The sequence below is a fragment of the Pimephales promelas genome, chromosome 6, assembly GCF_988280905.1.
Source record: "Pimephales promelas chromosome 6, fPimPro1.hap1.1, whole genome shotgun sequence".
NCBI lineage: Eukaryota > Metazoa > Chordata > Actinopteri > Cypriniformes > Leuciscidae > Pimephales > Pimephales promelas.
The window spans coordinates 7,750,807-7,775,135 of record NC_142774.1 but is presented as its reverse complement, the minus strand read 5'-3'; the positions used below and the strand labels follow the sequence as shown (position 1 = coordinate 7,775,135).

At 38.1% G+C, this 24,329-nt stretch overlaps 1 protein-coding gene across 7 annotated transcripts in view; it reads right to left on the bottom strand.

Annotated features, from left to right (window-relative positions):
- Nucleotides 1-24,329, bottom strand: part of sh3pxd2aa (SH3 and PX domains 2Aa) — a 115,530-nt gene that overhangs the window by 38,438 nt on the left and 52,763 nt on the right. For 4 of the 7 annotated variants that reach the window (XM_039688375.2, XM_039688384.2, XM_039688410.2 and 1 more), the window contains exons 6-7: nucleotides 15,513-15,538; nucleotides 2,619-2,666 (exon numbers count right to left, since the gene is read on the bottom strand). In XM_039688375.2, the coding sequence (XP_039544309.2) occupies nucleotides 2,619-2,666; nucleotides 15,513-15,538 (74 nt within the window). The remainder of the gene's footprint in view (nucleotides 1-2,618; nucleotides 2,667-15,512; nucleotides 15,539-24,329) is intronic. The other 3 variants (XM_039688394.2, XM_039688402.2, XM_039688419.2) reach the window with 1 other exon arrangement.

Genomic DNA, 24,329 nt, shown 5'->3' with positions numbered 1-24,329 from the left:
TAAAACTCATAAGCTCTTAAATCAGGATTATAGGGAATCCTTTATCCAGAGAGAAGTGAGAGAGCAGAGCAGGAGTTCTGTATCTTGTCACTATTACCCTCAGTACGGAAGAAGCTAATTAGCGCTGCCTCACATGACAACATACTGCATTGCTCAACCAAATACTTGCGGGTTGTGCTGAAGTCAGCTGTGATATATATTTCTGACATTTAACGCTGTTTGTGCCAATGGCAGATACATTTCCCTTCCATCTGACAGTCACCACAAAGAAAACAGTTCGATTTCCAAACTTTCCATTAGCATCCGTTTACTGTTACTTTTACCCCTGTTGGAAAATCCATCATAAACAGGTAATTGTGTTTTAGAGTGCAATAACTTGTTTCTTGCTGGTCTAAATCGGACATTATTTGGTTATTCAGCCTGTTCTCATCCCAAGGCGACATATACTGACGCTTTTTCCAATGCGTAGACATCCAACACACATGGCACCCTTTAGCGTCAATGACTACGTTTACATGCAGCCAATAACCCGTTAAAAACCAGGATATTAGCAATAACCCGGTCGCGAACGGCCATGTTAACACCGCCGAAAATATGCTCATATCCCGGATTTTAAAAACCGGGATATTATACCTGGGGTACCCCTTTTCTAACCCGAATTTTTGGTCATGTAAACACGTATCGGCATATCCCCATAGTGATTTGTGTTCTGCGCATGTTCTATTTCGCAAGGAATCTTGGGCCCCATTTACACGATGGGAAAACGCAGATATTTCTCCTCTCATTTACACGAAAACGCCGTTTTTATCACTGAAAACGATTATTTCTAAAAACTCCGGCCAAAGTGGAGATTTCTGAAAACTGCGGTTATGTGTTGTCGTGTGAACCGGGAGAAAAGGTGTTTTAGGTTCTATCTTGTCGTTTCTGAGGATTCTGATTGGCTTGCATGGCTTTATCCTTAACCCCTACACTGCCGCCAATAGGTTTGGCATAGTAATGATGGCGCTCGACGGCGTATTTATGCGGGTGTGTAAACGATGTTATTTTTGAAAACGGAGAGGGGGAAAATATTTGTTTTGCTAAATACCCGGCTTTGTGTAAACGTGGCCTTGGTCTTTTGAGAAGAGAAACTTCTCGGCGCATACAAAAATCCGCATTCAGTATACCGGAAGTAAACATGGCGAGGCACAGCATACTTTTGGAGCGAGCTCAGTAACGTTACCAGCATCAAAGCGCAAACAAAGGCGATCGCTATCTGCCCCGAACTATTCATTATGTGCATGCTGCTGTTTTTGTTGTCTTTAAATATACAGGAAGAAGAATCGGAAATGACGCATATTGCGTCTTAAGGTTGTTCGTATGTCTAGACGCTAACCGCGCGTCGCCGTTTACATCAGGATATTGCAATTCCATGTATACAGGAGAAACTCTCTCTGCTCACGCATGTAAACGGGTTATTCTAAATGTTTCAGAAACCCGAATAGTGACTTTAACCCAACCATAACCCGAAAATTGGCTGCATGTAAACGTAGTCAATATGAGATGCAGATATATATGAGCCAGAAGGCGCCCCCCTAGTGGTCTAACCCTAACCCTACCCCAGACATAAACCTATCCACAACCGAAGCGTGTTATATTGACGCTAAAGGGTGCCATGTGCGTTGGATGTCTACGCATTGCCAAAAGCATCAGTATATGACGCCTTGGGATGAGAATGCGTTGGGTTATTAGCTGGTAGGCAATATTTAACTAGCAATAAACAAACTATATTAGCTCAAAACTGTTAAACTGGGTCGACCAGCTAAAAAAAACCCTGATTTGACTAGCTAATGACCATCTGGGACAAATTATAAAACACCTTTTTAAGCTGGATTTTGACATGTTGATGTTTTTAGAAAGGACTTAAACAAGCAAATCCACATGTGTTCAGTGCGTTTTCTTAGTTTTGCAGTGAATTGACCAATTATGTAGGGTGTGTGTGATGTTCATGGTGAAAACGCACTCCACATGGGCTATAGCTCTGTGAGCTTCAGCGGTTATTTCCGAAAATGGAGTGCATTCTTTTCTGAAATGTTTATTTGCAAGCCGTCGTCTCTAAGACTTCCCAGGAAAACGCTGAGAGGACCACAGGCTCTCGTGTCATGTTTTACATCCTCCGTTGTGTCTTCTTCTGCACTGCTAGCCTTGCAACACCTATTATAAATAGTTTGTCTTCTAGCATAAACTTTATAAGCCACATGTAAATCCACAAACCTGAAAGATCTGCTCTTTAAAAGAAAGGGTTTTACATCCTGATGTTTTAGGAGAACAGTTATGCCTCTTTAGCCAGTTAAAATCCCATGGCAATTTCTCTAAACACACCACTCGCCTATGATTGGACTTCTGTCTTATTAAAAAGTCATGTTTATTATTATATTGAATTCAAAAATCAAAAAAGACCATGCAGTTGAAGTTATCAGCCAAATGATGATTCATGGCAATTTATTTCTTCACTAAAGTCAATTTTTGACTCACATTTGTTAATGTTGGAGCTGTTTTAGGAACCGTTCTTGTAAAAACTGGGAAAATGACCACATTGAGGAGTTGCAAACGTGCATGCACACATATAAAGCAGTTACCTGAGGCCTCAGACTTGGTTGGACTGTCCTGAAGGCCATACATCCAAACTGAGGGCAACGGAAAAGAGAGGAAAGGAAAGAAATGGAGAAGAAAATGAGCACAAATGTTAGTCAGAACAGAGTGGGAAAAGACAAAACAGCCAGCATTGCATGTTTTCAAGCTACAAATCCAGCTAAAAGTAACCTTTTTTTATGTCCTACAATACAGACTTCCTCCAAATGTGTGACTAGCTCATTAGCTATTAGCATTAGCTTTGACATTAGAGTTAGTCCTATGATAGGAGACTACATTTTAGGTTTAGTACCATTGAATAATTGTGTGGCAAAGTTATTTTCATCCACATTTAGGTTGTTGCAATGTGAACAAATGTCATGTAACACAGCAATGAACATCATGATTGCCAATTATTAAAACAAATTTAGTGCAACAAATGTCCCTTAAGCTAAATGTGTATTATATCCACTACAAATAGGCTTCATTTTCTTTATGCAATCCCGCAGCCTAACACATCTCAGCATCTTCTTAACTGGATTTGCCAAATATCCCAAACCGGATAAATGGTAAATAGTGCAGTGAACACACAGCTTAACAGAGTTATTAAGCAAGGCGCCATCTGGTTACAATACCCATAAAGTGTCACATGCTGTTGAAAAACAATGTGACTGTGTATGTGTGTGTGTGTGTGTGTGTGCTCTGACAAATATATTGCCTGGAAAGAAAGTAAGTCAGAGTTTAAGGGTTTGAGTTCACGGCAGAGTTTCCTAATATCTCCTCTGTTATCACACACACACAGACCAATCTCCATCAGGAAATTAAATGTCACACGTCACTATCGGTGCAAAATATGAGAAGGCACCGGGGGAGACGTCTCAGCTGACGGGAACAATTACTTTGTTTTCATAACTTATTTCTTTTCAACACTTCAATGGATTCCCGGCAAAGGCCCTTGCATGCATGACACTAACAAATGAGGTGAAATTGAACCTGTGTAAACAATGAACGCACTCAAAACTGGCAGAATTCAAGAGGTACTCGCCGTCGAGTATATACCCCACAGGACGAGCCTCGCCCAATATCCCTCCACCCTTCCGTTCCATTCAACACCTCCGTCTCCTAATCCATTCATTCCTGACATTTCTTTCCACCTACAGTCTATTTGATTAACACAACAAATAAAAACATAACATTTGATCCATGCGGTGGTTAGCCGTTCATAAACATGGGGATTGTTTCCCACCCAAACCCTGATCTGAACACTGAAGAATGTGCGAAATGGTGCCATGGTAATATTTTTGTCAACATTTGGCTTCAAAGGAGCAAAACTTTATCAGATCTAGATTCAAAATCTTCTAGATTATGTTAAACATCATTGCGGCATAAAAAGTTGCAAAACTATCATTTTGGACCAAACCCTCCACCTTTATGAGGGTCTACTCTGCTGTGATTGGTCAGATGGCTAAGTCTGTTGTGATTGGTCTGCTGCTTAAAAAATGCTAAACGCCTATTACAATATCAATTTCAGCTGTCGAGTGATATGAAGAGTAATGATGGTGTCGGTTTTTATCGTATCAATTCAAGCCTGAGTCATAGTCCTTTTTTTTGCTTTTGCAGTGCAGAAAACGTCCAAAATCGCGTACCTAGTATTTTTCCCAGGAACTTTTTTCCCAGGAACTTTTTTTTCTTCCCTAGACCGCTTGCTTACTGCGTTTACACCGCATACTAAAGTACCGGTACGGGGCGGGAAGATTATAGTGACGTTGAACTGCGTGCGACTGCTCTTCCTAGCCTGCACGTTTGTTTTGAGTTTTGTATGGAGGAGATTCAAGCTTTGCCTCTTTTGTGCGCGATTGGTTTACTAACGAGGTAATTACCCAGATAGCAAACTGACATTGAATCAACGTGGAAATATGACATCGAAACAACGTTGATTTGACATTGTTTTGCTCATCGAATTAACGTTGAACCAACGTCAGACGCGTCATTCTTTCAAAACTAACGAAAAATCAACTTGAAATCAACGCGTTGTTTCAACGTTATGAAAGCAAACCAATTTTCGATTTTCATTTAGCTTTGAAGAATGCCGCGTCTGACGTTGGTTCAACGTTAATTCGATGAGCAAAATCAACGTTGTTTCAATGTCATGAGAGACGTCGTTTCCACGTTGAATCAATGTCAGTTTGCTGTCTGGGTAACAAAAGGGCAGAAAAGAGACGAGCACCCAAAGCGTATTCAGAAAGCTCGTAATGCTAGATATAAAAGTAGACGTTTGTTATCAGCGGACATTGACCGTGAGATGGATGGGACGAACGCGCGCCAGCGTGGTGAGAACCAATCAGCATGTTCAGCACACAAGTCCCACCCCGAAAGTTCCTGGAGTCTGAAAAAGTACAACCTCGCCAGCAGGGACTTTCTGGGAGGGAAATTTTTACCTGGAACTACATTTAGACCCTGGTTCCTGCGGTGTAAACACATCGAGTAAGTTCCTAGTTCCTGGGGAAAGTTCCTGCGTTGGAAACGCAGCTTATGTGAATAGGTACTATATTTAAATAAGAACGTACTTCGCGACCGTTAAAAAAGTACGTTCTACATACGGGTACTATGAATGAGTCCGGACATACTACATGTGCCATGTTGTTATCGCGTGACATACAGTGCGCTGTCACAACAGTGCAAAAATTTAAGGAGCCCGTTCCACTGACTGCACCAACGTTGCGCTGTTTTATGTTCTGCTTTCTGTTTTCATCTGCGTTTTTACGTCGTCCGAGCCGACAATCAAGAGGAGGCGTCGGTCCAACCCGATCTCACGACCAAGTCGTACGAATTCGACGAATGATTAAAAAGTGGCTAATTCGTAACAATTCATACGACCTCACTCGTACGAATTAATACGATTTTGCTAAATCGTACATATTTTACGAATTGGCCAATTCGTATGAATTCGTACGAATGACCTACCCCTTACCCCGCCCCTAAACTTAACCATCACGTGGGTTTAGACAAATCGTACGAATTAGTACGAGTGAGGTCGTACGAATTAGTACGAATTAGCCACTTTTTAATCATGCGTCGAATTCGTACGAATTGGTCGTGAGATAGTGTTGGTCGGTCAGCTGCTCGCAGATCACGACTTTTGCGGAATTTCTCAAATAACATTTATTTACCTAATACATTTTACCTCATAAAACACACACACAACCCCTGTGAACAATGAAAGATGTTGATTTTTGGCAAGGAAAAAGCCAATTATTTGCTTGTGATATTACCATCGATAAATAAACATGAATGAATCAATAGAGATACGCATGTGTGTTTATCTCCTAACGTTACAGCCGCGTCTCCGGTTTCCGCCATTTTCAGATATAACAACAACAACTCCTCTCCTGCGGCATCATGGGATAGTAAAGTGACCATCGTATGCACACTTCAGAGTCTCACCAGAAGTAGTAGGTCATCCGGGTACTTTTCGCCTACTGTTTTTTAGGGGTCGACCGATTATCGGCCTGACCAATTATCGGCACCGATATTAAGAGTCAGAGAGAGACAGAGTCGCTTAGTCACTTCATGAGCTTTTTAATGCTTCAACTGGGAAAAGTTATCGTCATATCATACACACGGAAACACAAAGATCTCCACGGCATAACCGATATATATATATATATATATATATATATATATATATGAAGAGTTCAGATGCAAAAGCCTCTAAATGCCATTTGAAATTTTCTTCTTTAATGATGATTTTTATCAAACTTTTATATTTAAGTTCAGTAATTTCACTTAAATAGCAATTAATAGGTAATTATCATTGCCATTTAAGTGAAATCACTGAACTTAAATATACAAGCTTGATAAAAATGATCATTCTAGATGAAAATTTCAAATGGCACTTAGAGGCTTTTGCATCTGAACTCTTCATATATATATATATATATATATATATATATATCGGTTCAAAATATCGGTTCAAAATATCGGTTATCGGCCTATTTGATCTGTAATAATCGGTCGACCCCTACTGTTTTTTGAATTCTATGATTGCGTACTGTTTTTCGCATACTATATAGTAGGGAAGTATTCGATTTCGGACGCAGCTAGTGTCTTCTCAACAACACAAACCAAACTCTACCAGGCCTCAGCTACAACTGCAGTGTTTGAGGTCAAAGTAGATGTCGTTCACAGGCAGCCATGTGAAGACCATAGGCTGGCATTCGAGACAGAATAATAGCAGGCATAACAGGGTCACTTGCACTAAACAACTAACGAGAAAGGGAGAAAATAAATCTTTAAATGTTCTTCACTTATTTACGCTCTTCATGTCTGACTGCTTAAAAAATAAATATATGAGTTGTTATTCCTTTAGTATAGGCATTGAATATTGAATTTTTGTTTCGCTGTCATGACAATCCTTCCTAGTTTCCAGCTCTGGGTTGATCTCGAGGTCAATGCTGCACTCAACCCTCATGGAGTTTGAATTAAACTGACTCAAGTGCCTTGGAGGTCGAATAATTAACAAATGCTCCATACCCCCAGATCCCTCCCTTAGTGAAGCTCTTCACATCTGACAGATATTAACTTTCCACCTCTCTGACCCTTCCCTCACACAGAAATGCTGAAACACTCACTGTTATGAATATATCCTCAATCTCTCCCACTCCCACCACTGACAAATCGACACACACACACATCGGCGATTAAGCTCAGGTCACTGCTGTTAGAACCGAGTGAACGTCTGTTTTGGTTTCTCTCACAGTAATTTACGTCTCTTTCCTGACCCCAAACGGTCAACCTACCTTCATTACAGGAAACATGGATTTCTTACTTTTGTGTGGAAGGAATAGTGTTTCACCCATGCTATTGTATTAACATAAACACATCTGAAGATAAATACAAAACTTGTGGATCTTGGACATCTTTGTCGAAAGAGAGAGACTCTTTGATCTGTGTGGGTTTAGACATCTCTTGGCATACTGGAGATATTTTGGGCGCTATGTAAAAGACGGTTATGTTGATTTGTATATTTTGAACTGATTCAATTGTTGGCTATGAAGGCTCAGCATGTAGACTGCAAAATCAAGAAAATATCAACAAACTAAAATCAAACCATATGCTGACCAATTGTGTTTTGGCAGAGAGGTCATGAGACAGAACAGACTGCACACTTGAGAAAAAAAAACAACATCTCTTAAAAAATTATTATAATTTTTATTTTTATTTTTTTAACATATGTGGTACTTTATACATGATATATATATATCATATATATCATATATATATATATATATCATATATATAAAAATCAACCACTGGGGCATAAAAGTTATCCAAAAGTTATTATTAAAGTTATTATTATTATTATTATTATAAGCAGTTCACATTAAAACTTTGGAACATTTTTAAAAGTAAAAAGTAATAAAAAATAAATAAAAGTCTTTTTATTCTATTGTTTATTCTATTTTGTCATTTTTCAAATATTTTATTTCAAGTTAAATCACTTACCTAATTTTTTTTAGTTTGAGTTTCATCTAATATCTATATTTTGTTTTATTTTAAGTTGTTTATTTAAAATGTTTTCTTAAATAATTTTAGTTAACTATAAAAAAAAACACTAAGAACAAACAAAAATACAACCCTCAAAATTCATTATATAAATGTTTATATTTTTTAAATAATGATAATCTACACAAATACTGAAAAAAAAAAACGTATTTAATTTGATCAATTATAATGTATAGCTTATATAATTATAATAAATATATAAAATGCCAACATGCCCACTGAAAATTCAGCTTTCGTTTATAGTTTTCACAGTAAAACATAATTCTGGACACAGCATAATTTTTACAATAATTACATTAATTCCTTTTAAATAAGTCAATTTCATCACAACAAATGCCTGGAACAAATTTGAATTAAACACCTTGACATTTTCCAGCATCTCTAATCGGTCAAACTACATTTCTTAAAGAACTTTCTTAACGATAAAACCACACTGACCTATTTAAGCCCACTCCCTATTAATAGAGCAGACAGACACACCGCACATACATTCACAAGCATGACCATTCCTCTCAAACTAAAACTATCCCTCCTCCCCTAAAACTCCCATCTGTTCCGCACGCCTCTCTCTCTCTCTCGTTCTCTCTCCATATGGCCCCTCCACTCCTCCACAGAGCCCTGAATCTTGTGTAAACAAGATTAGCTAGTCCGACGTCACTCTGAACACACTCTGCCACGTAAACCAGGTCCTGTCTGACTGACCCCATTCCAGCAGAACCCCACAATCCACCCTCCGTATTTCCCTCTTCACATCTGACTCACACGTGGAGCAGAGTGTGGGGAACTGCAATGCGTGTCTATTCCTCACAGTGGATGAAGACATCTAAACAATCTAAGGAGAAACATCCAGGCACCTGGAGCCTAGTGGTTAAAGCTCAACCCAAAGATTCACAGAGGTATAATTTGTGAACTATCACCACTGGGTCTTTAAGATACTTAACCTCAGGCGAACCTCAAGGAAGATTGGATAGATAAACTATAAGATGCTTTGGGCAAAAGATGAAGCTAAATGACAAATTAGCAGAAAAACACTTTCCTAGTACACGTTAAAAGGTTTGGGGTCAGGAAGATTTTTTTAAAGAAATGGATACTTCTATTTGAGTTCTCATCCCAAGGCGTCATATACAACGCTTTTTCCAAAGCGTATACATCCAACACACATGGCACCCTTTAGCATCAAATTAGACGCAGATATATATGGGGCAGAAGGCGCCTCCTAGTGGTCTAACCCTACCCCAGACCTAAACATACCATAACCGAAGCGCGTTATATTGACGCTAAAGGGTGCCATGTGTGTTGTATGTCTACGCTTTGGCAAAAGCGTCACAATATGATGCCTTGGGATGAGAATGCGTTGTCTATTTAGCAAGGATACATTAAGTTTATCAAAAACATTTACAATGTTACAAAATATTTCCAAAGAATCCCGGAAAAAAGTGTAATACTGTAGTTTCCACAGAAATATTAATACTGTTTTCAGCATTGATATTAATATAATAATAAATGACTTGAGCACCAAATCAGCATATTACATGATTTCACATGACATTGTAGACTAGAGTATTGATGCTGACAAGAGTTATTTTAATAAACTATAACATTATTTCACAAAATCAGTGTTTTTAGTGGGGTTTTTTTGTCAAATAAGATATCAAAAGACTAATTAATTATTTAATGTATGTTTAAATAAATGTATTTCTGTCAAGTTTTTTTTATGACCGTCCCCATTTAAAACACTGAGGGCCAGGGGTCTCGTTTATATAGCGTGCGTAGGGGGCTGCAAACGTACATACGCCAGTTTCCACGCAAAGGTTGTGATCTATAAAAAACAAACTTGACGGGAGAATGTGCGCACGTTTATGCAAACTTTGAGCCATGCGTACGCACATTCTGGAGACAAAGGGAATTGGAGACACCGATGGTGAGCTGGAGTTAAATGTCTTTTTGGTCACTTTTAGACCCAAAATCTAAAGAAAATTATAGCCTGTATGCTACAGAAAGTTAATAGCCTACATACAGTATGATTTCACTCACCAAGCCTATCACGGGAAGCCAATATCTATCCCTTCTTAAGTGTCCGCGCTAGTGAGCGCGTTGGGCCGTTTAGTGAAACTGATGCACATATAGCCTATAATCTAAAGACAGATGAAGTAAACCCGTAAATCTTCACGAGTCCTAATAAATACAGTGCATGTTCTCAATAACGGTTCAAATAAATGAAAGAATGATTTAATCTATGTTTTACTTCTGATATAAACATTTAGATTAAATATGCCATTCTCATTAATGGAGTTAAACACTTAAACTATAGTTACAAAAAAATAATATTCAATAAATAGAAATATATATTTGCTGAGGAAGCAATGCTTTTGAACACTTGCATGCTGTGTTTTAATGATTTAACTAGAGATAATTGCTAATCATGATAATAGCAGATTGTCTGAGAAAATAGTTCCATGCAAATAATGCACAACCATGTCTATCTGTTTCCATTAAAAATATAAATTAATTAAAAATACTATTTAGCCAGTAGAAAATATTGAGAAAATCTTTCTCTGAAATGTATTTTACACTATTTGAATTATTCATTCAAAAACAAAGCAAGGATATAGGCTACTAAAAAAAAAAAAAAAAAAAAAAAAAAAAAAAATTCCTAACATCTTGTACCTTAACATGGTTTCACGTGAAAGAATAATCATATGCAAATTATATGCAGATGAGGATATGCATATTTAAACTAGTAATCTCCATATATGGCTATTTCAGGGAGGAGATGCATGTGCGCACAATCTTCGGCTGACTGGGATGTATAAAGTGAATTCTGCGCAGGTTCTGGCGTACACACGGTTTTATAAATCTGAATATTTTATTCAGTCAAATAAGGACAAACCCAAACGTTGGGTTAAAAATGTAACAATAAAAATTTAACCCAATGGCTGGGTTAATCCATGTTTGACCCAAAGTTGGGTTAAAACAACCCAACAGTTTTTTAGAGTGTTAAAACCCTATTGTGAGCCTTGAAGGACAGCCCTGGTTTTGGCACACTTAACCTAATCCTAAGGGTTTTGAACTTCTGAACAGATGGTTTATGTCTTCAGGTTGACATAAGAGCCGTTCTAAGAGGACAGTCATCAGGCCAAAACTGATCCCTATTTGGGGCTTAAGTCTCTTAAAGGCTATCTTTCACTTTAATTGTGTAACTTAATTTATACAGAATCTTGTATGAAAATTTAAAAAGACGTACATAAGAATACATATGTTTTACAACACCCACGGGCAGAAATTAAGAAAAAAAATTACTTGTTTAAGCTAGGCTCCCAAAAACCACCCTTTTCCAGAGAACGCGTCACTTGATGTAACAGAGGCAATTTATATAGAGACATGCAACTTCCTCAATCCTCAATACAACCATATATGGAAAACCCGTAACGCCAAAGATGGCGGTTGTATGCACATTCTGGTGATATGGCATGGTCCATGGAGTCCAGGGGAGGAGATGTTGATCGAGTCCTCTGAGGAGGACCCAGAAGAGCTGCACTGTAAAAAAAATATTGATGGTTTAACTTAAAAAAGTAAGTAACCTGGTTGCCTTAAAATTTTAAGTTCATTGAACTGGAAAAAAGTGAGTTAATAAAATGAAGGAGATCAATTTAACCATCAGAAACTCAAAATTGTATGTTATCTGTACTAAATAAATTAGGTTGATTTGACAAAAGAAAAAATGTTGTGATTACTACACTGTAAAAAAATATTGTTGGTTTAACTTAAAAAAGTAAGTAACCTGGGTTGCCTTAAAATTTTAAGTTGATTGAACTGGAAAAAGTGAGTTAATACAATGAAGGAGATTAATTTAACCATCAGAAACTCAAAATAATAAAGTTATCTGAACTAAATCTCAACTAAAATTATTATAAAGTTGATTTGACAAAAGAAAATATGTTGTGATAACAAATCTTGAAAATATTTTTTACAGTGTGGAATCTCTCAGTGACCCAAAGTAAAATATATATATATATATATATATATATATATGGGAACTTTTTGATTGTGTATCAAAAAAAAAATGTCAGAGTCAGAATTAATGTGTTTTTTTTCCTTTTCTTGTTTTCAGTGCTAATAACAAGTTCATTGTTTGCCAGAAGCAGTTGCTGTCCTTGTTCACGGTCTGCCCTGCATGCTGTGGGGAAACCCAGGAACTCATAATGCAACTGTATGAGGAGCTGAATTATAGTCTGTGAATGTATGTATATTAAGTATTTGTGTCTTAACTATACAGGTATTTCACTGCCTCATCTCATAAGCCTCAAGTATAGCCTCATAAAGCTGCTTGAGTCTTGAATCTTCTGGCACTTGTGGCACTTGAGCTTCTGCTGTACCTGCTAAACTCGGTTGGAAACCAGAGCCAGACGTTTCAAACTGACAGAAAGATGGGGGCCATTTGAAACCACAGATCTTTAAACATAAGAATAAATGACAAATTTCCAAACATACAAAAGACATACTTGAATAATTAGTATAACATCTTCAGGATGTTACTTGGATGCACTTTTAGCTAACACAAATGATGTCTGACTGATGAACATCCAGTGGTCATCTTAAAAAACAGAATGGAAAAGAGGATGATGTTGATAATAGAAGTTCCAGTGATCCAACAGACTAATGAAAAGTGGTTACATATGATTTTTTTTTTGTCAAATGAGAAGTGAAGGGGGAAATAAAACAACAGCTGGAATTGCTCATTACATCACTTCAGCTGCTGGTCAAATTTAATCCAAATGTTTTCAAATGTTGTGAGAGCAAATAAATGTGAATTAACAAACAGATGATGATTGGAAGGACAAATATTAGAAAAGACACTGCAGACCATATAAATACAAAGCTATGTGTGTTTCTCAAGAATAACTATTTACTGATCTAAAAAAAACAATACCTTTGGGTGGATGTTAGTCTGGATTAAGTTGACAAGACTAAAATGATTCAACCTGAAATCCCCATGAAATCCCCTGAAAACCTGAAATCGTCATACTTAAAAGAGTCATCCGAGATGTCCATGTCTTTCTTTCTTCAGTCGAAAAGAAATTAAGGTTTTTGATGAAAACATTCCAGGATTTTCTCCATATAATGGACTTCAATGGGAACCAAACGGTTCAAGGTCCAAATGAGAGTTTCAGTGCAGCTTCAAAGGGCTTTAAACGACACCAGACAATGAATAAGTGTCTTATCAAGTGAAACGATTGGCCATTTAAAAAAATAAATAAAAAAGTTTAAGTTTTATAAGCTCAAATGCACGTAATCTGAGATCAACAGGCCAGAGACTATTAGTTGTCCCCCTTTCACATTTTAAAACTAGGGGGGACCGTTCATTCCAAGTTGTTGCACCCAGGTTGTGGAACGCTTTGCCTCCTTCCATACGCGGCTTGGATTGTGTGGAAAAATTTAAAAATCATCTGAAAACTCTGCTTTTTAAAGAGGCTTTTAACTAGATTGTAGGGTGGTTAGGCTGGTCTAATGTGTACGTATTGTTTATTTTATTTATTTTATGTATTTTAATTTGTTTTGTGATGCAATGTATTTATGAGAGTTGTAAATGCTTTCTTTTGTTGTGAAGCACTTTGTGATCTTCATCTGAGAAAAGTGCTATACAAATAAATTTTACTTACTTACTTACTTACAAATGCTCGCCTTGCTCTGTTCTGTGATGAGCGTTCGTGACTCTTCTGTTCAAACTCGATCATCAAATCTTTTTTCAAGTCATGACTCAAAGTGTCCTAGATAAGATCCTTATTCATCGTCTGGTGTCGTTTAAAGCCCTTTGAAGCTGCACTGAAACTCTCATTTGGACCTTGAACCGTTTGGTTCCCAATGAAGTCCATTATATGGAGAAAATCCTGGAATGTTTTCATCAAAAACCTTAATTTCTTTTCGACTGAAGAAAGAAAGACGTGGACATCTTAGATGGCATGGGGGTGAGTAAATTATCAGCAAAACTTTTTTTGTTTTAAGTGAACTACTCCTTTAAGGATGTCTTTACGTCTTAAAATAATGTCTTAAAGGCACAGTATGTACATTATGCACAGCATGTAGTTTTGCTGCTAGAGGCTACATAATAAACACGAATTTGCAAACCTTAATGTTGTAGCTCTTTAAAATCTGGTCTAGTAGGCCTACTTTCCCTCATCACAAGTGTACTATTACTGAAATGACTACATTATAAGGCCATAACTCTGCACTCCTTCTCAAAAATGACTAAATGACTCTAGGCTGAAGTACATGCATGTGATCGTACATGTGCAGTTAACCTTCCAAACACATTCATCTCTTAACATCAGAATCACATGAGTCCTGGTTTCTATCTCAAAACATGGGTTCAAGTGTTGCAACAGAGAACCTGTGGCATTTTTATGTTAAAAACTTTCTTCTGTAGGATTGCACCATAAAACTTTCTTTTCTTCTTCTTTTTTCCTAATTGAAATTATAGATGCATATAAGCTTTTCAGAATTGTGAGATAAAAAAGTTGCAATTAACTTAAAAATATTTAACTTAATAATTTATATATATCGGAAACAAACTTAAAAGGACAGAGAATTAAATGATATCTGGAATTATTTTTTAATGCATCAAAACAAAAAACTAAATCCAAATGGATAATTTCAAATTTTGTAATAACAAATGAATGTGTGTGCAAGCGGAAAGCAAACAGATCAAAAACGGAAAATGTTTCAAAGGGGATGTGTGTGGGAGAAAAGACAGGAACTCCAATGCTCACTCCAATCCAAATTACATTAGTGTTCGACTGTGTGTGTGTGTGTGTGTGTGTGTATGCATCACAACTGCAGAACGGCTGTTCACTCACAAAACACACCCTAGCATGCTATGCGAAGGAAACTTGCTTTAATCCTCGTCATAAATCAGATCACTGTGCCTTAAAATTATAATAACAAAAATAATTGCACATATGTATTTATACATGCATAAATAAATACAAATAAAAACAGCTAGCACACAGGTTGGTTACATGCTTTTCTGTGCCTTCAGCTAGACGACTTGGCAGAGACCACTTTGGCAACAGTGTGAAAGTACAAATGCACATACTTTCATGTGGCTTTCTTTCAAAATCCTGCCAGTTATTCCCAAACCTTTTACAGATGACACTCCCAGAGCTCTAAAAACCTCTGAGTCATGTCCAATTCTTAAAAGACACTCTTTCCCTCCCCTGAGTTGAATGCAAAACAGCAAGTCATTCAATGCCGCAATAGCATGCTGAGTTAGTGAGCAGTACTTAAACCCGGCAACAGGTTTAACGCTGAGACGGGAGGTAAATAAAAGACTGTCTTACCTGACTTGCGTTTGGATCCATAATCCCTGTAAAACAAGCAACAGCAGAGTGACATAGTAAGTCACAGTGAGACAATGTCCTGCAGCAGACAGCTGTCACAAACATACACAAACACACACACACACACACACACGCTAGAGATCCAGTGAGAGCAAGACGCGTGCCAGGGCAGGGAGCGAGTCTGTGTTAAGATCGAAGGGGCCAGCTGCTATCGCCACAACATCTGATCATGTGACCCAAACAGAACCACGGCTCTTTCTCTATCCTTTTATCCCCCCCGTCCGTCCTCTCATCCTCCAGCTCTGGGATAAAGAGGGCGGATCTCTTAACACACCCTGATTAATAGATCAGAATGACACGCGGCCTGTGTGTGTCGGCTATCCATCAGCGTAAAATCGAGTTAAACTGTGACGAGGGATGAGATCTATTTATGGAAAATGAAGGCAATGTGGCAAACAATAAAATCGAGCATCATCCTGACAGACGCAAAATGGAAAGATGAATTATTTTGTGACAGAAGCACAAATATAATAACTATATTTCCTAAGAAATTATTTATTATTTCTAGGGCTGTGCAAAAGTTAATTGCGATTAATCGCATCCAATATAAAAGTCTGTGTTTGCATAATATATTTGTGTGTGCTGTATATAATTATTTTGTATATATAAATACACACACATGCATGTATATATTTAAGAAAATATGTTATTAATATATAAAATATTTATATTTATATAATATAGATTATGTATTTATAAATATATACAGAATTTAAGCGCAAATAATTCTTAAATATATACATGCATGCATAGGTATTTATATATACAAAATAATTATATACAGCACACACAAATATATTATGTCAACACAGACTTTTATTTTGGATGCGATTAATCGCAATTAACTTTTGCACAGCCCTAATTATTTCCTATATTATTTACTAAGAAATTTAGTGATGTATCCAAAACCCTGCGCCATAATGTTGGAGTTGGCCTTTTCTAAGTGGTTGCTCTCTCTATGATATTGTGGTTATGTGCCAATGGTTAATAGAATCACTAATAACATTTAAAATCACTAAAGAGCATCTTAAATGCATCTGCAACTGCAAAGTACGGTAAAATAACTTTAAACTTGATTTAAAATATATTTCCGTTCCATATTCACGTTACTGTATTTTAGTAGCCCTACTATTTGTCCCTCGACATTCAAAATAATTTTAACGCAATTTAACGGCATACATAATTTGCGTCACATAGTTAGATGATCCACGAGAAAGGCAGAAATTTCAATTCTAACCCTTTACACTTCACTTGTTTGTTTGCGATCAGATCATTTTAAGCTGCTAAACTTGGGGAAAGTTTTCAGTCCATGAATGATCCAATATGCGAATTCATTCAAACAATCAGCCCAAAACAGCGCTAATGTAAAGAAAACCAGGTTGATGGCAGGGAGAGAGACTCACGACGAGATTTAGATTGAGTTTTTTACGACATACCAGCCCGTTCTCATCCCAAGGCGTCAAATACTGACGCTTTTGACATTTTGTCATGTGCAGATAGATATGGGCCAGAAGGCGCCTCCTAGTGGTCTAACCCTAACCCTACCCCAGAACTAAACCTACCCATAACCGAACAAAGCTCTGTGCGTGTTATATTGACGCTAAAGGGTGCCATGTGCGTTGGATTTAGATGAAATTTCAAAAGCGTCACTATATTACCCCCTAGGATGAGAACGCGTTTGACATACATATTATGAAAATACGCCTAACTGTCTCTCTGATCACATTCACGCACATGCACACATTCATGGCTGGTATTCCCCAAAAAAACCCTTAAGGACATTTGCTCTAATATCTACATTCCCTTATGACAAGCTTTTTATCCTCTCATCTGTTTCTGCATCTCTTTCTTTTTGTCCTTCTCTCGCTCAATCTCCTCTTTTGTGACTCCCGTCGGAGAATGAATACTCTCTTTTTCAGATCAGCGGTATGAGGTCACTGCAAACCTTCTAGAATGAACTCCTTTGTAGCCGAATAGAGGCAGGACACTGTCCAAAAAGCCCTAAATCAGAGAGATCTGCTATCTGTCTCGCATAAAAGGAAACTGCTACAATTAAGACGCATATAGGACATGACATTTATGTATAATATGCAGTAGAAAAATTCCCAGTTTTAGGAGACTAAAGCATGCCAATATCTGTATCAAGCATCATTCTCAGTCCAACAGGACTACCCTCCAAAAAAATAATAATTAATAAAAGGTTAAAAAAAGAATAGATATAATTAATTTATATTAATACATAATATAAAGTGAATTGTAAATATTATATATATATAGCTTATTTTTTAAATATTGTAGTTGCCATGTTTTCCAAGGCAAAAATTCAGTAAATAGTTTCTGCAAAACTTCCTCAGACCAGTTCCGGCTGTTAACCTCTTGAGGCGAATCTCATAGTAAATACTTCGCTTGAGACCGTTTAGCAGAGAAAGTGTTATTGGAAGTGACTGTTCACAGTTCCCTGCAGTGTCTGCATGTAATATACGACATCACTTGGGTTGCCCCAAAAGTTTAAGACAAAAAATCTACAGTTCTCAGCTTTATAACTCCCAGAGTCACTATTAAATAAAAGGCGGGAGAGGAAAGGCATAACATGGTAGATTGTGCTTATTGGAGGGAGGAAGGATGAGAGGGAGGAAGGGAGGAAGGAAGTGAGGAAGGATGAGAGGGAGGAAGGGGGGAAGGAAGGAAGGAAGGAAGGGAGGAAGAGAGGAAGGAAGGGAGGAAGGAAGAGAGGGAGGAAGGGAGGGAGGAAGGGAGGAAGGATGAGAGGGAGGAAGGGAGGAAGGAAGGAAGGAAGGAAGGGAGGAAGAGAGGAAGGAAGGTAGGGAGGAAGAGAGGGAGGAAGGGAGGGAAGGAGGGAGGGGGAGGGGAGGGGAGGGGAGGGAAGGGAAGGGAGGAAGGAAGGAAGGAAGGAAGGGAGAAAGGGGAAGGGAGGAAGGATGAGAGGGAGGAAGGAATGGAAGGAGGGAGGGGGGAGGGAAGGGAAGGGAGGAAGGAAGGAAGGAAGGGAGAAAGGGGAAGGGAGGAAGGATGAGAGGGAGGAAGGGAGGAAGGAAGGAAGGAAGGAAGGAAGGAAGGGAGGGAGGAAGAGAGGGGGGAAGGGAGGGAAGGAGGGAGGGGGAGGGAAGGGAGGAAGGAAGGAAGGAAGGAAGGAAGGGAGAAAGTGGAAGGGAGGAAGAGAGGGAGGGAGGGAGAAAGGAAGGGAGAGAAGGGAGGAAGGGAAAGAGAGAGAGGGAGGGAGGGAGGAAGGATGGAAGAGAGAGAGGGAGGGAAGAAGGGAGGGTGAAAGAGAGGAAGGAAGGAAGGAAGGGAGAGATAAAGGGAGGGAAGAAGCAAGGAAGGACGGAAGGAAGAGAGGGAGGGATGAAGGGAGGGAGGGAGGAAGGAAGAGAGGGAGAGAGAGAGAGAGGAAGAAAGGAAGGAAGTTATGCTGCTTAATATTCCTGTCTAACCATATACATCAGATAAGTTTTCATCACTTAAAAAAATGTATTGACCCCAATCTTTTGACCAGTAGTGCATGTTGCCAGGGTGTTGCTATGCGACTGGTAAGGTTTTCGAGTGTATTGAAGCTAGAGTGTTTTGGGTCATTGTTCTGCCATTGATAGGTGGTTGACAGATGGCACAAAAGAAACCAATCCCGAGTTACTATGATATTCTAGTTCTTTATTACAACTTGGGTCCCTCCTTTAATGCAAGTGTCAAAGAACACAACAACACACACACACAAGAGCAAAAAATACCAATAAATGACAAGCAGTGTTTCATAACTAGAGCCTCCGGCTGCTCCTCCTGGTTTCTGTTATTATTCTGTTTCTACATCAGTGTGGAGGGGAAACTGGACCATGAGTTACAACACAAGACTTTTGAGCAACAAACAGATCCAACATTTAATAAAAAACAAATCCTTCATGATGAATGTTTACACAGAGCACAAAACAGAGGTCCTCCCTCACACTCCAGATCTGCAGAAATGGAACTTCACACTGTTTTTGCTTCTGAACTTCCTCAAAGGTTTAATGATGTTTAGATCTGATGATTGGAAAGGCCTTGAAAGGTGTCAGAAATCTGCTGTTCATGAAACCATTCTGCATTTGTTTGGGAAATTGGGAGATGGAAAAACATTGAGGCAACAGTGTTTGCTCCACACAGTCCAGCTGGTCCAAACTGACTCATGTTTGTTGACAGTTACACATGCCGAGCAATAGAACGGTTCCTAACAGTAAACCCATCAGGTTTTAGGAATTAGACTGAAAGATGACTCAACAGAGTGCAGTATTTTTTCCAACCCGAGGGGGGCTATAACGGCTTTGGAACCATTTTGCCAATTTTATGATGATGTTCTACCATTTCCAGCATTGACTTCCATTGTTTCCATTATGGGAAATTTTACGTTTATTTTGGGTGGACTATCCCTTTAAGAGCTAGCGCATGTTCTTATGGTCTTATCAGCCAATCAGCATTGTCATGAAGTCATTTTCCTTCCACATTCAACATCAATTTTCTTCATGAACATTCCCTGGCCTAAAAGAACGTGCCTCGTGAAACAGGCCTTTAACTTTGAACTAAATCACAATTATTTTTGCCTATCCTCTGTACTTACTCTCGGTGTGTCTCATTGTCTGTCTCTTTCCTTGACTGATCATCTTATCAGATCCTTCTCCAACACCACTTTAGATAATGAACTAGTTTTATCCTGCATTAACCCCCTGAGGAGCCACACAATAATCAGTCACTGTGACCAGTAACCACCTGGGTCTGCGTCTAAACCCACCAATCATGACAGGCTCGCCAGTGAATGAGTCTTTCAATTCATACTAAATCCCTTAAAGGGGTAGTTCACATTTTGTTTATCGTGCAATTAATATGCGAAAATGAGTTTTTATGTGCATATGATACGCATGGGTAGGTTTGGTTAGAAAATGCCTAGAGGTCAGAGGAGAATAGGCCGACTGATTCAAGCTGATAGAAGAGCAACTTTGACTGAAATAACCACTCGTTACAACCGAGGTATCCAGCAAAGCATTTGTGAAGCCACAACACGCACAACCTTGAGGCGGATGGGCTCAAGGTTCCTTCAGAAATCTTTCAAAAACTAAAGGTTCTGAAGGATTTTTTACCTGTGTATGAGTGTATTTATTTCCAGAACTGCGATCAGATGTCACTTGTTTCTCTAAGGGGTTTAAGTCAGATCCCCCACCCCATTTAATTACGCAGAAAGTCTATAGGATAACCAGGTCAGGATTTACAGCACTCCATGTGGGAATACACAGTCTACCAGCAGCCATCCATCATACAAGCTAATAAAAAACGTTCCCCTGTACACAGCCGGCAAACAGAGAGAGACATGACTGCTCAACATCAGATGGTCTAAAATAGCAAATGTGTGTGTTGTGGTGGAAACGCTGCTCTGATCATTGCCATCTGTCTCAGATCTGATGTAAGTGTAAGGCTTGGACTAATGGACAGACAGAGAGATACTGCAGGGATTTTGAATGGCAATTTGAAAGCTATTTTTTTTTTTGTCTTTTATTTAATACAGTAGGTTTCATGACATCTCAATTGTGATTGCACCGGATAGCAGCTTTTGTGTGATACCCTGTTTTAAACTTAATGGTAAAACGCATTCCAGTGTGCAGTGAACGCATACTGCAGTGCTCGAAGATTGTCTGTGAGCTCTGGATATGATAAGAATTGGGGAAAAAAATGTGTCTGACAGAAACTAACACACAGCAGAATACAGTTTGGTTTATAAACCAAGCTACTGATGCATATATAACAAATATTAATTCTTACATTGCGATTAGAATTTAATGCTGTACAACAACACATTTCTCATTTCTATTTTCAGCAAGCAGTGTCCAAAACTCTCATTCAAGAAGTCCCAAAATGCAAATGAACACTGGTATTGTTAAGTAAATAAGACATAATTACTGGTTCCTAAAAATACCTATAAAAAAAAAAGTAAAAAACGATTTTACAATATTTATAAGAATAATAGACTGAATCCAGCAGATGTTTTCAGAGTGACAGTGACCCCTAGTGTTCATAACAGTTACACGCCACAGCTAATTTCATTATGTCAGGTTTTTATATGCTCGCATTTAACATATAAACTAAGTATACTTTCTATATAATGCAGTATTTGTCTACGCTAATACTTTAATTTACACTGCATTTCTGGTAAACTAAAAATGTCTTGAAAATAATTACATCATATTATAATGTACATAAAAAAAGATGATTTAAAGAATTAAATTTGTTATACACTATAAAAAAAATGCTGGGTTGTTTTAACCCAATTTTGGGTCAAATACGGACAAATCCAAACATTGGGTTAAAAATGTAATTCAAAAATGTAACCCAATGGCTGGGTTTGTCCATTTTTGACCCAAAATTGGGTTAAAATAACCCAGAATTTTTTTAGAGTGTGTATATATATATATAAAGTAAGATATATGTAAGATAAAAATAAGATATACAAAATTTACATACATATAAGTAATTTAAATGTTACTGTTCAAAATTCAACGAAATTGGACAATTTGTGGTTATTAAATGTTAGTGTAACATACAAAACTGTTTCTCTGGGTCAGATCCAGTCCGAATTTCAGTAAAAAAATGAAACATCCAGGAAATAAATGCATGACATTTGCGTATACAGAAATACTCTGATTTAAAGAACTGAATCAGAATAAAAGCAGAATAGTTAATCTTTTACAAAAAAAAAATAACAATAAAGTGATAAAAGTGATCAATGATTAACATGAAATGTTTAATGAAATCCATCATTAAACTAAATGAACAAATAATGGCGTTTGGATTTAGGCTGTAATTCTCATGTCTTCCAGCAGATGGCTCTAACAGCGTACCTCCACAAGATATCTACAGTGCATCAATCTTAAATTGAATGACTGAAGTCAATATCTTATTCTGTGGTACTTTAACACATATGAAGATATGATTATTTCCTTTTTTTTTTTCTTTTTTTGTGAGAACTATTATCTTACACAAAAGTAGTTACTGCATTTCCAACACTCCTGATACACAAATGGCACAAGTATAACATTTTCCCTCAAATTTAGGCTATACCTGAAACACAAAATGTCTGACTCACACTCCCATAATTCACAGTCCAATGTAGAGCAGTGGAAACTATGAATCAGTCATCATGGCTTATTCTGAGTTTTCTTTGTCTATCATCGTCAGATGGTAGAGTTCTTTCACTCCAGCTGTGTTAACGGAGGGGTTTCTTTTTTTAACAGTGCCCTACAACACTCTAAGTCTTCATGGCACAAACTGTGGTGGTTAGAAAACAAACACTAAATGGCAAGCTGTGAACACGCTGGTGTTGTGACCTAAGAAGGCCTGAAAACAGACACTGAGTTTGCGTTATCTCTACTCCATACGTGAGTAACATTAGCTGTTTCCATCCACATATTTTGTGTGCATAAAAAAAAACTGGAAACGCCAAAATGCGCATAAAATTCAAAAGAATCCAATAAAAACCTTAATTGAATAAAAACCGTTCAATTGATTCAGAAATGCTTTTTGTTTGGTAAGGAAACATTCATAAGCTACGATGGAAACACATTTACCGAATAAATTCCTCAATGCGCATCAAAAGAAGATTTTTGCGTTGGGACGGCATAAAGCTGCGTTCACACTACACGCGACTTTGTCGCTGCAGGTCGCCCGTGGCTGCGCTGGAGGGCGTTCCCACTACTGGTTGCCTAGTAATGTTTGTGAGTGACATTCACGGATGTTACTCTATGTTAGACAACAAATACGTTTTATTGCCGCTACAAACAAATATTTGGAAGGAAAAGTCTGAATATAAATGGAATCAGTACATAAAATGCATAATATTAGGCCCTGTTTACACGAGAACGCTTGCGGGTGAAAACGTAAAAATATTTTATCGGATGTGCCTTTCGTTTACATGGCGACGGCGTTTTGGGGGCTTAAAACCGCAAAAAAGTGAAACCACCCTCCAGAGTGGAAATCTTTAAAACGCTCCACCGCCACGTTCCCGTGTAAACGGTAAAAACGCAAAGGTCTGCTTGGCAGTGAAGGTTGTACGCAGATTGTATGCCAAAAGCGTTGTATACGTCATATACGACGCTTTTGGCACCCTTTAACGTCAAATGAGACGCATATATATTTGGGCAGAAGGCGCCTCCTAGTGGTGTAACCCTAACCCTACCCCATACCTAAACTTAACCATAACCGAAAAAATAACCAGAAAATTTCTTAAAAATGTATTTGTCGCGTCGTCAGTTGACAGTCGGCAACGGTCGCGACCGCACGTGTCACCAGAAGTCGCCCGCTCACCATTGAAAATGAATGGTATAGTGTCGCTTGGTCGCGTGTAGTGTGAACGCAGCTTGGACTAACCAGCGACTGATCTCGTTGCTCGGCGATTTTGTTCTCTTTGGCTCAGTGGATGGAAACAGTGCTTTATTCGCACATTTGTTATGCGATATTCCAATTTTGCGCACAAGTTAAATTCGCAACTTAACGAATCTGCTCCTCTGCTAACAACCAACTCTTTCTTGTATTCTTATGTACTGTATGTTCAGTTTTTGTTTCGTTCACTCGTCATCTTCATTTTATTTTTAATGAAGCATTTTTTTGATTTGCTTCAGCTAGCCTATGATGAAGAGACATCCACACCTGCATTTCGTGTTTGTGCACTTTGAGGGTGGAGCGACGAAGGGAGGGGTGTGTTTGTTTGGGTTGATTTTGAATATCAAC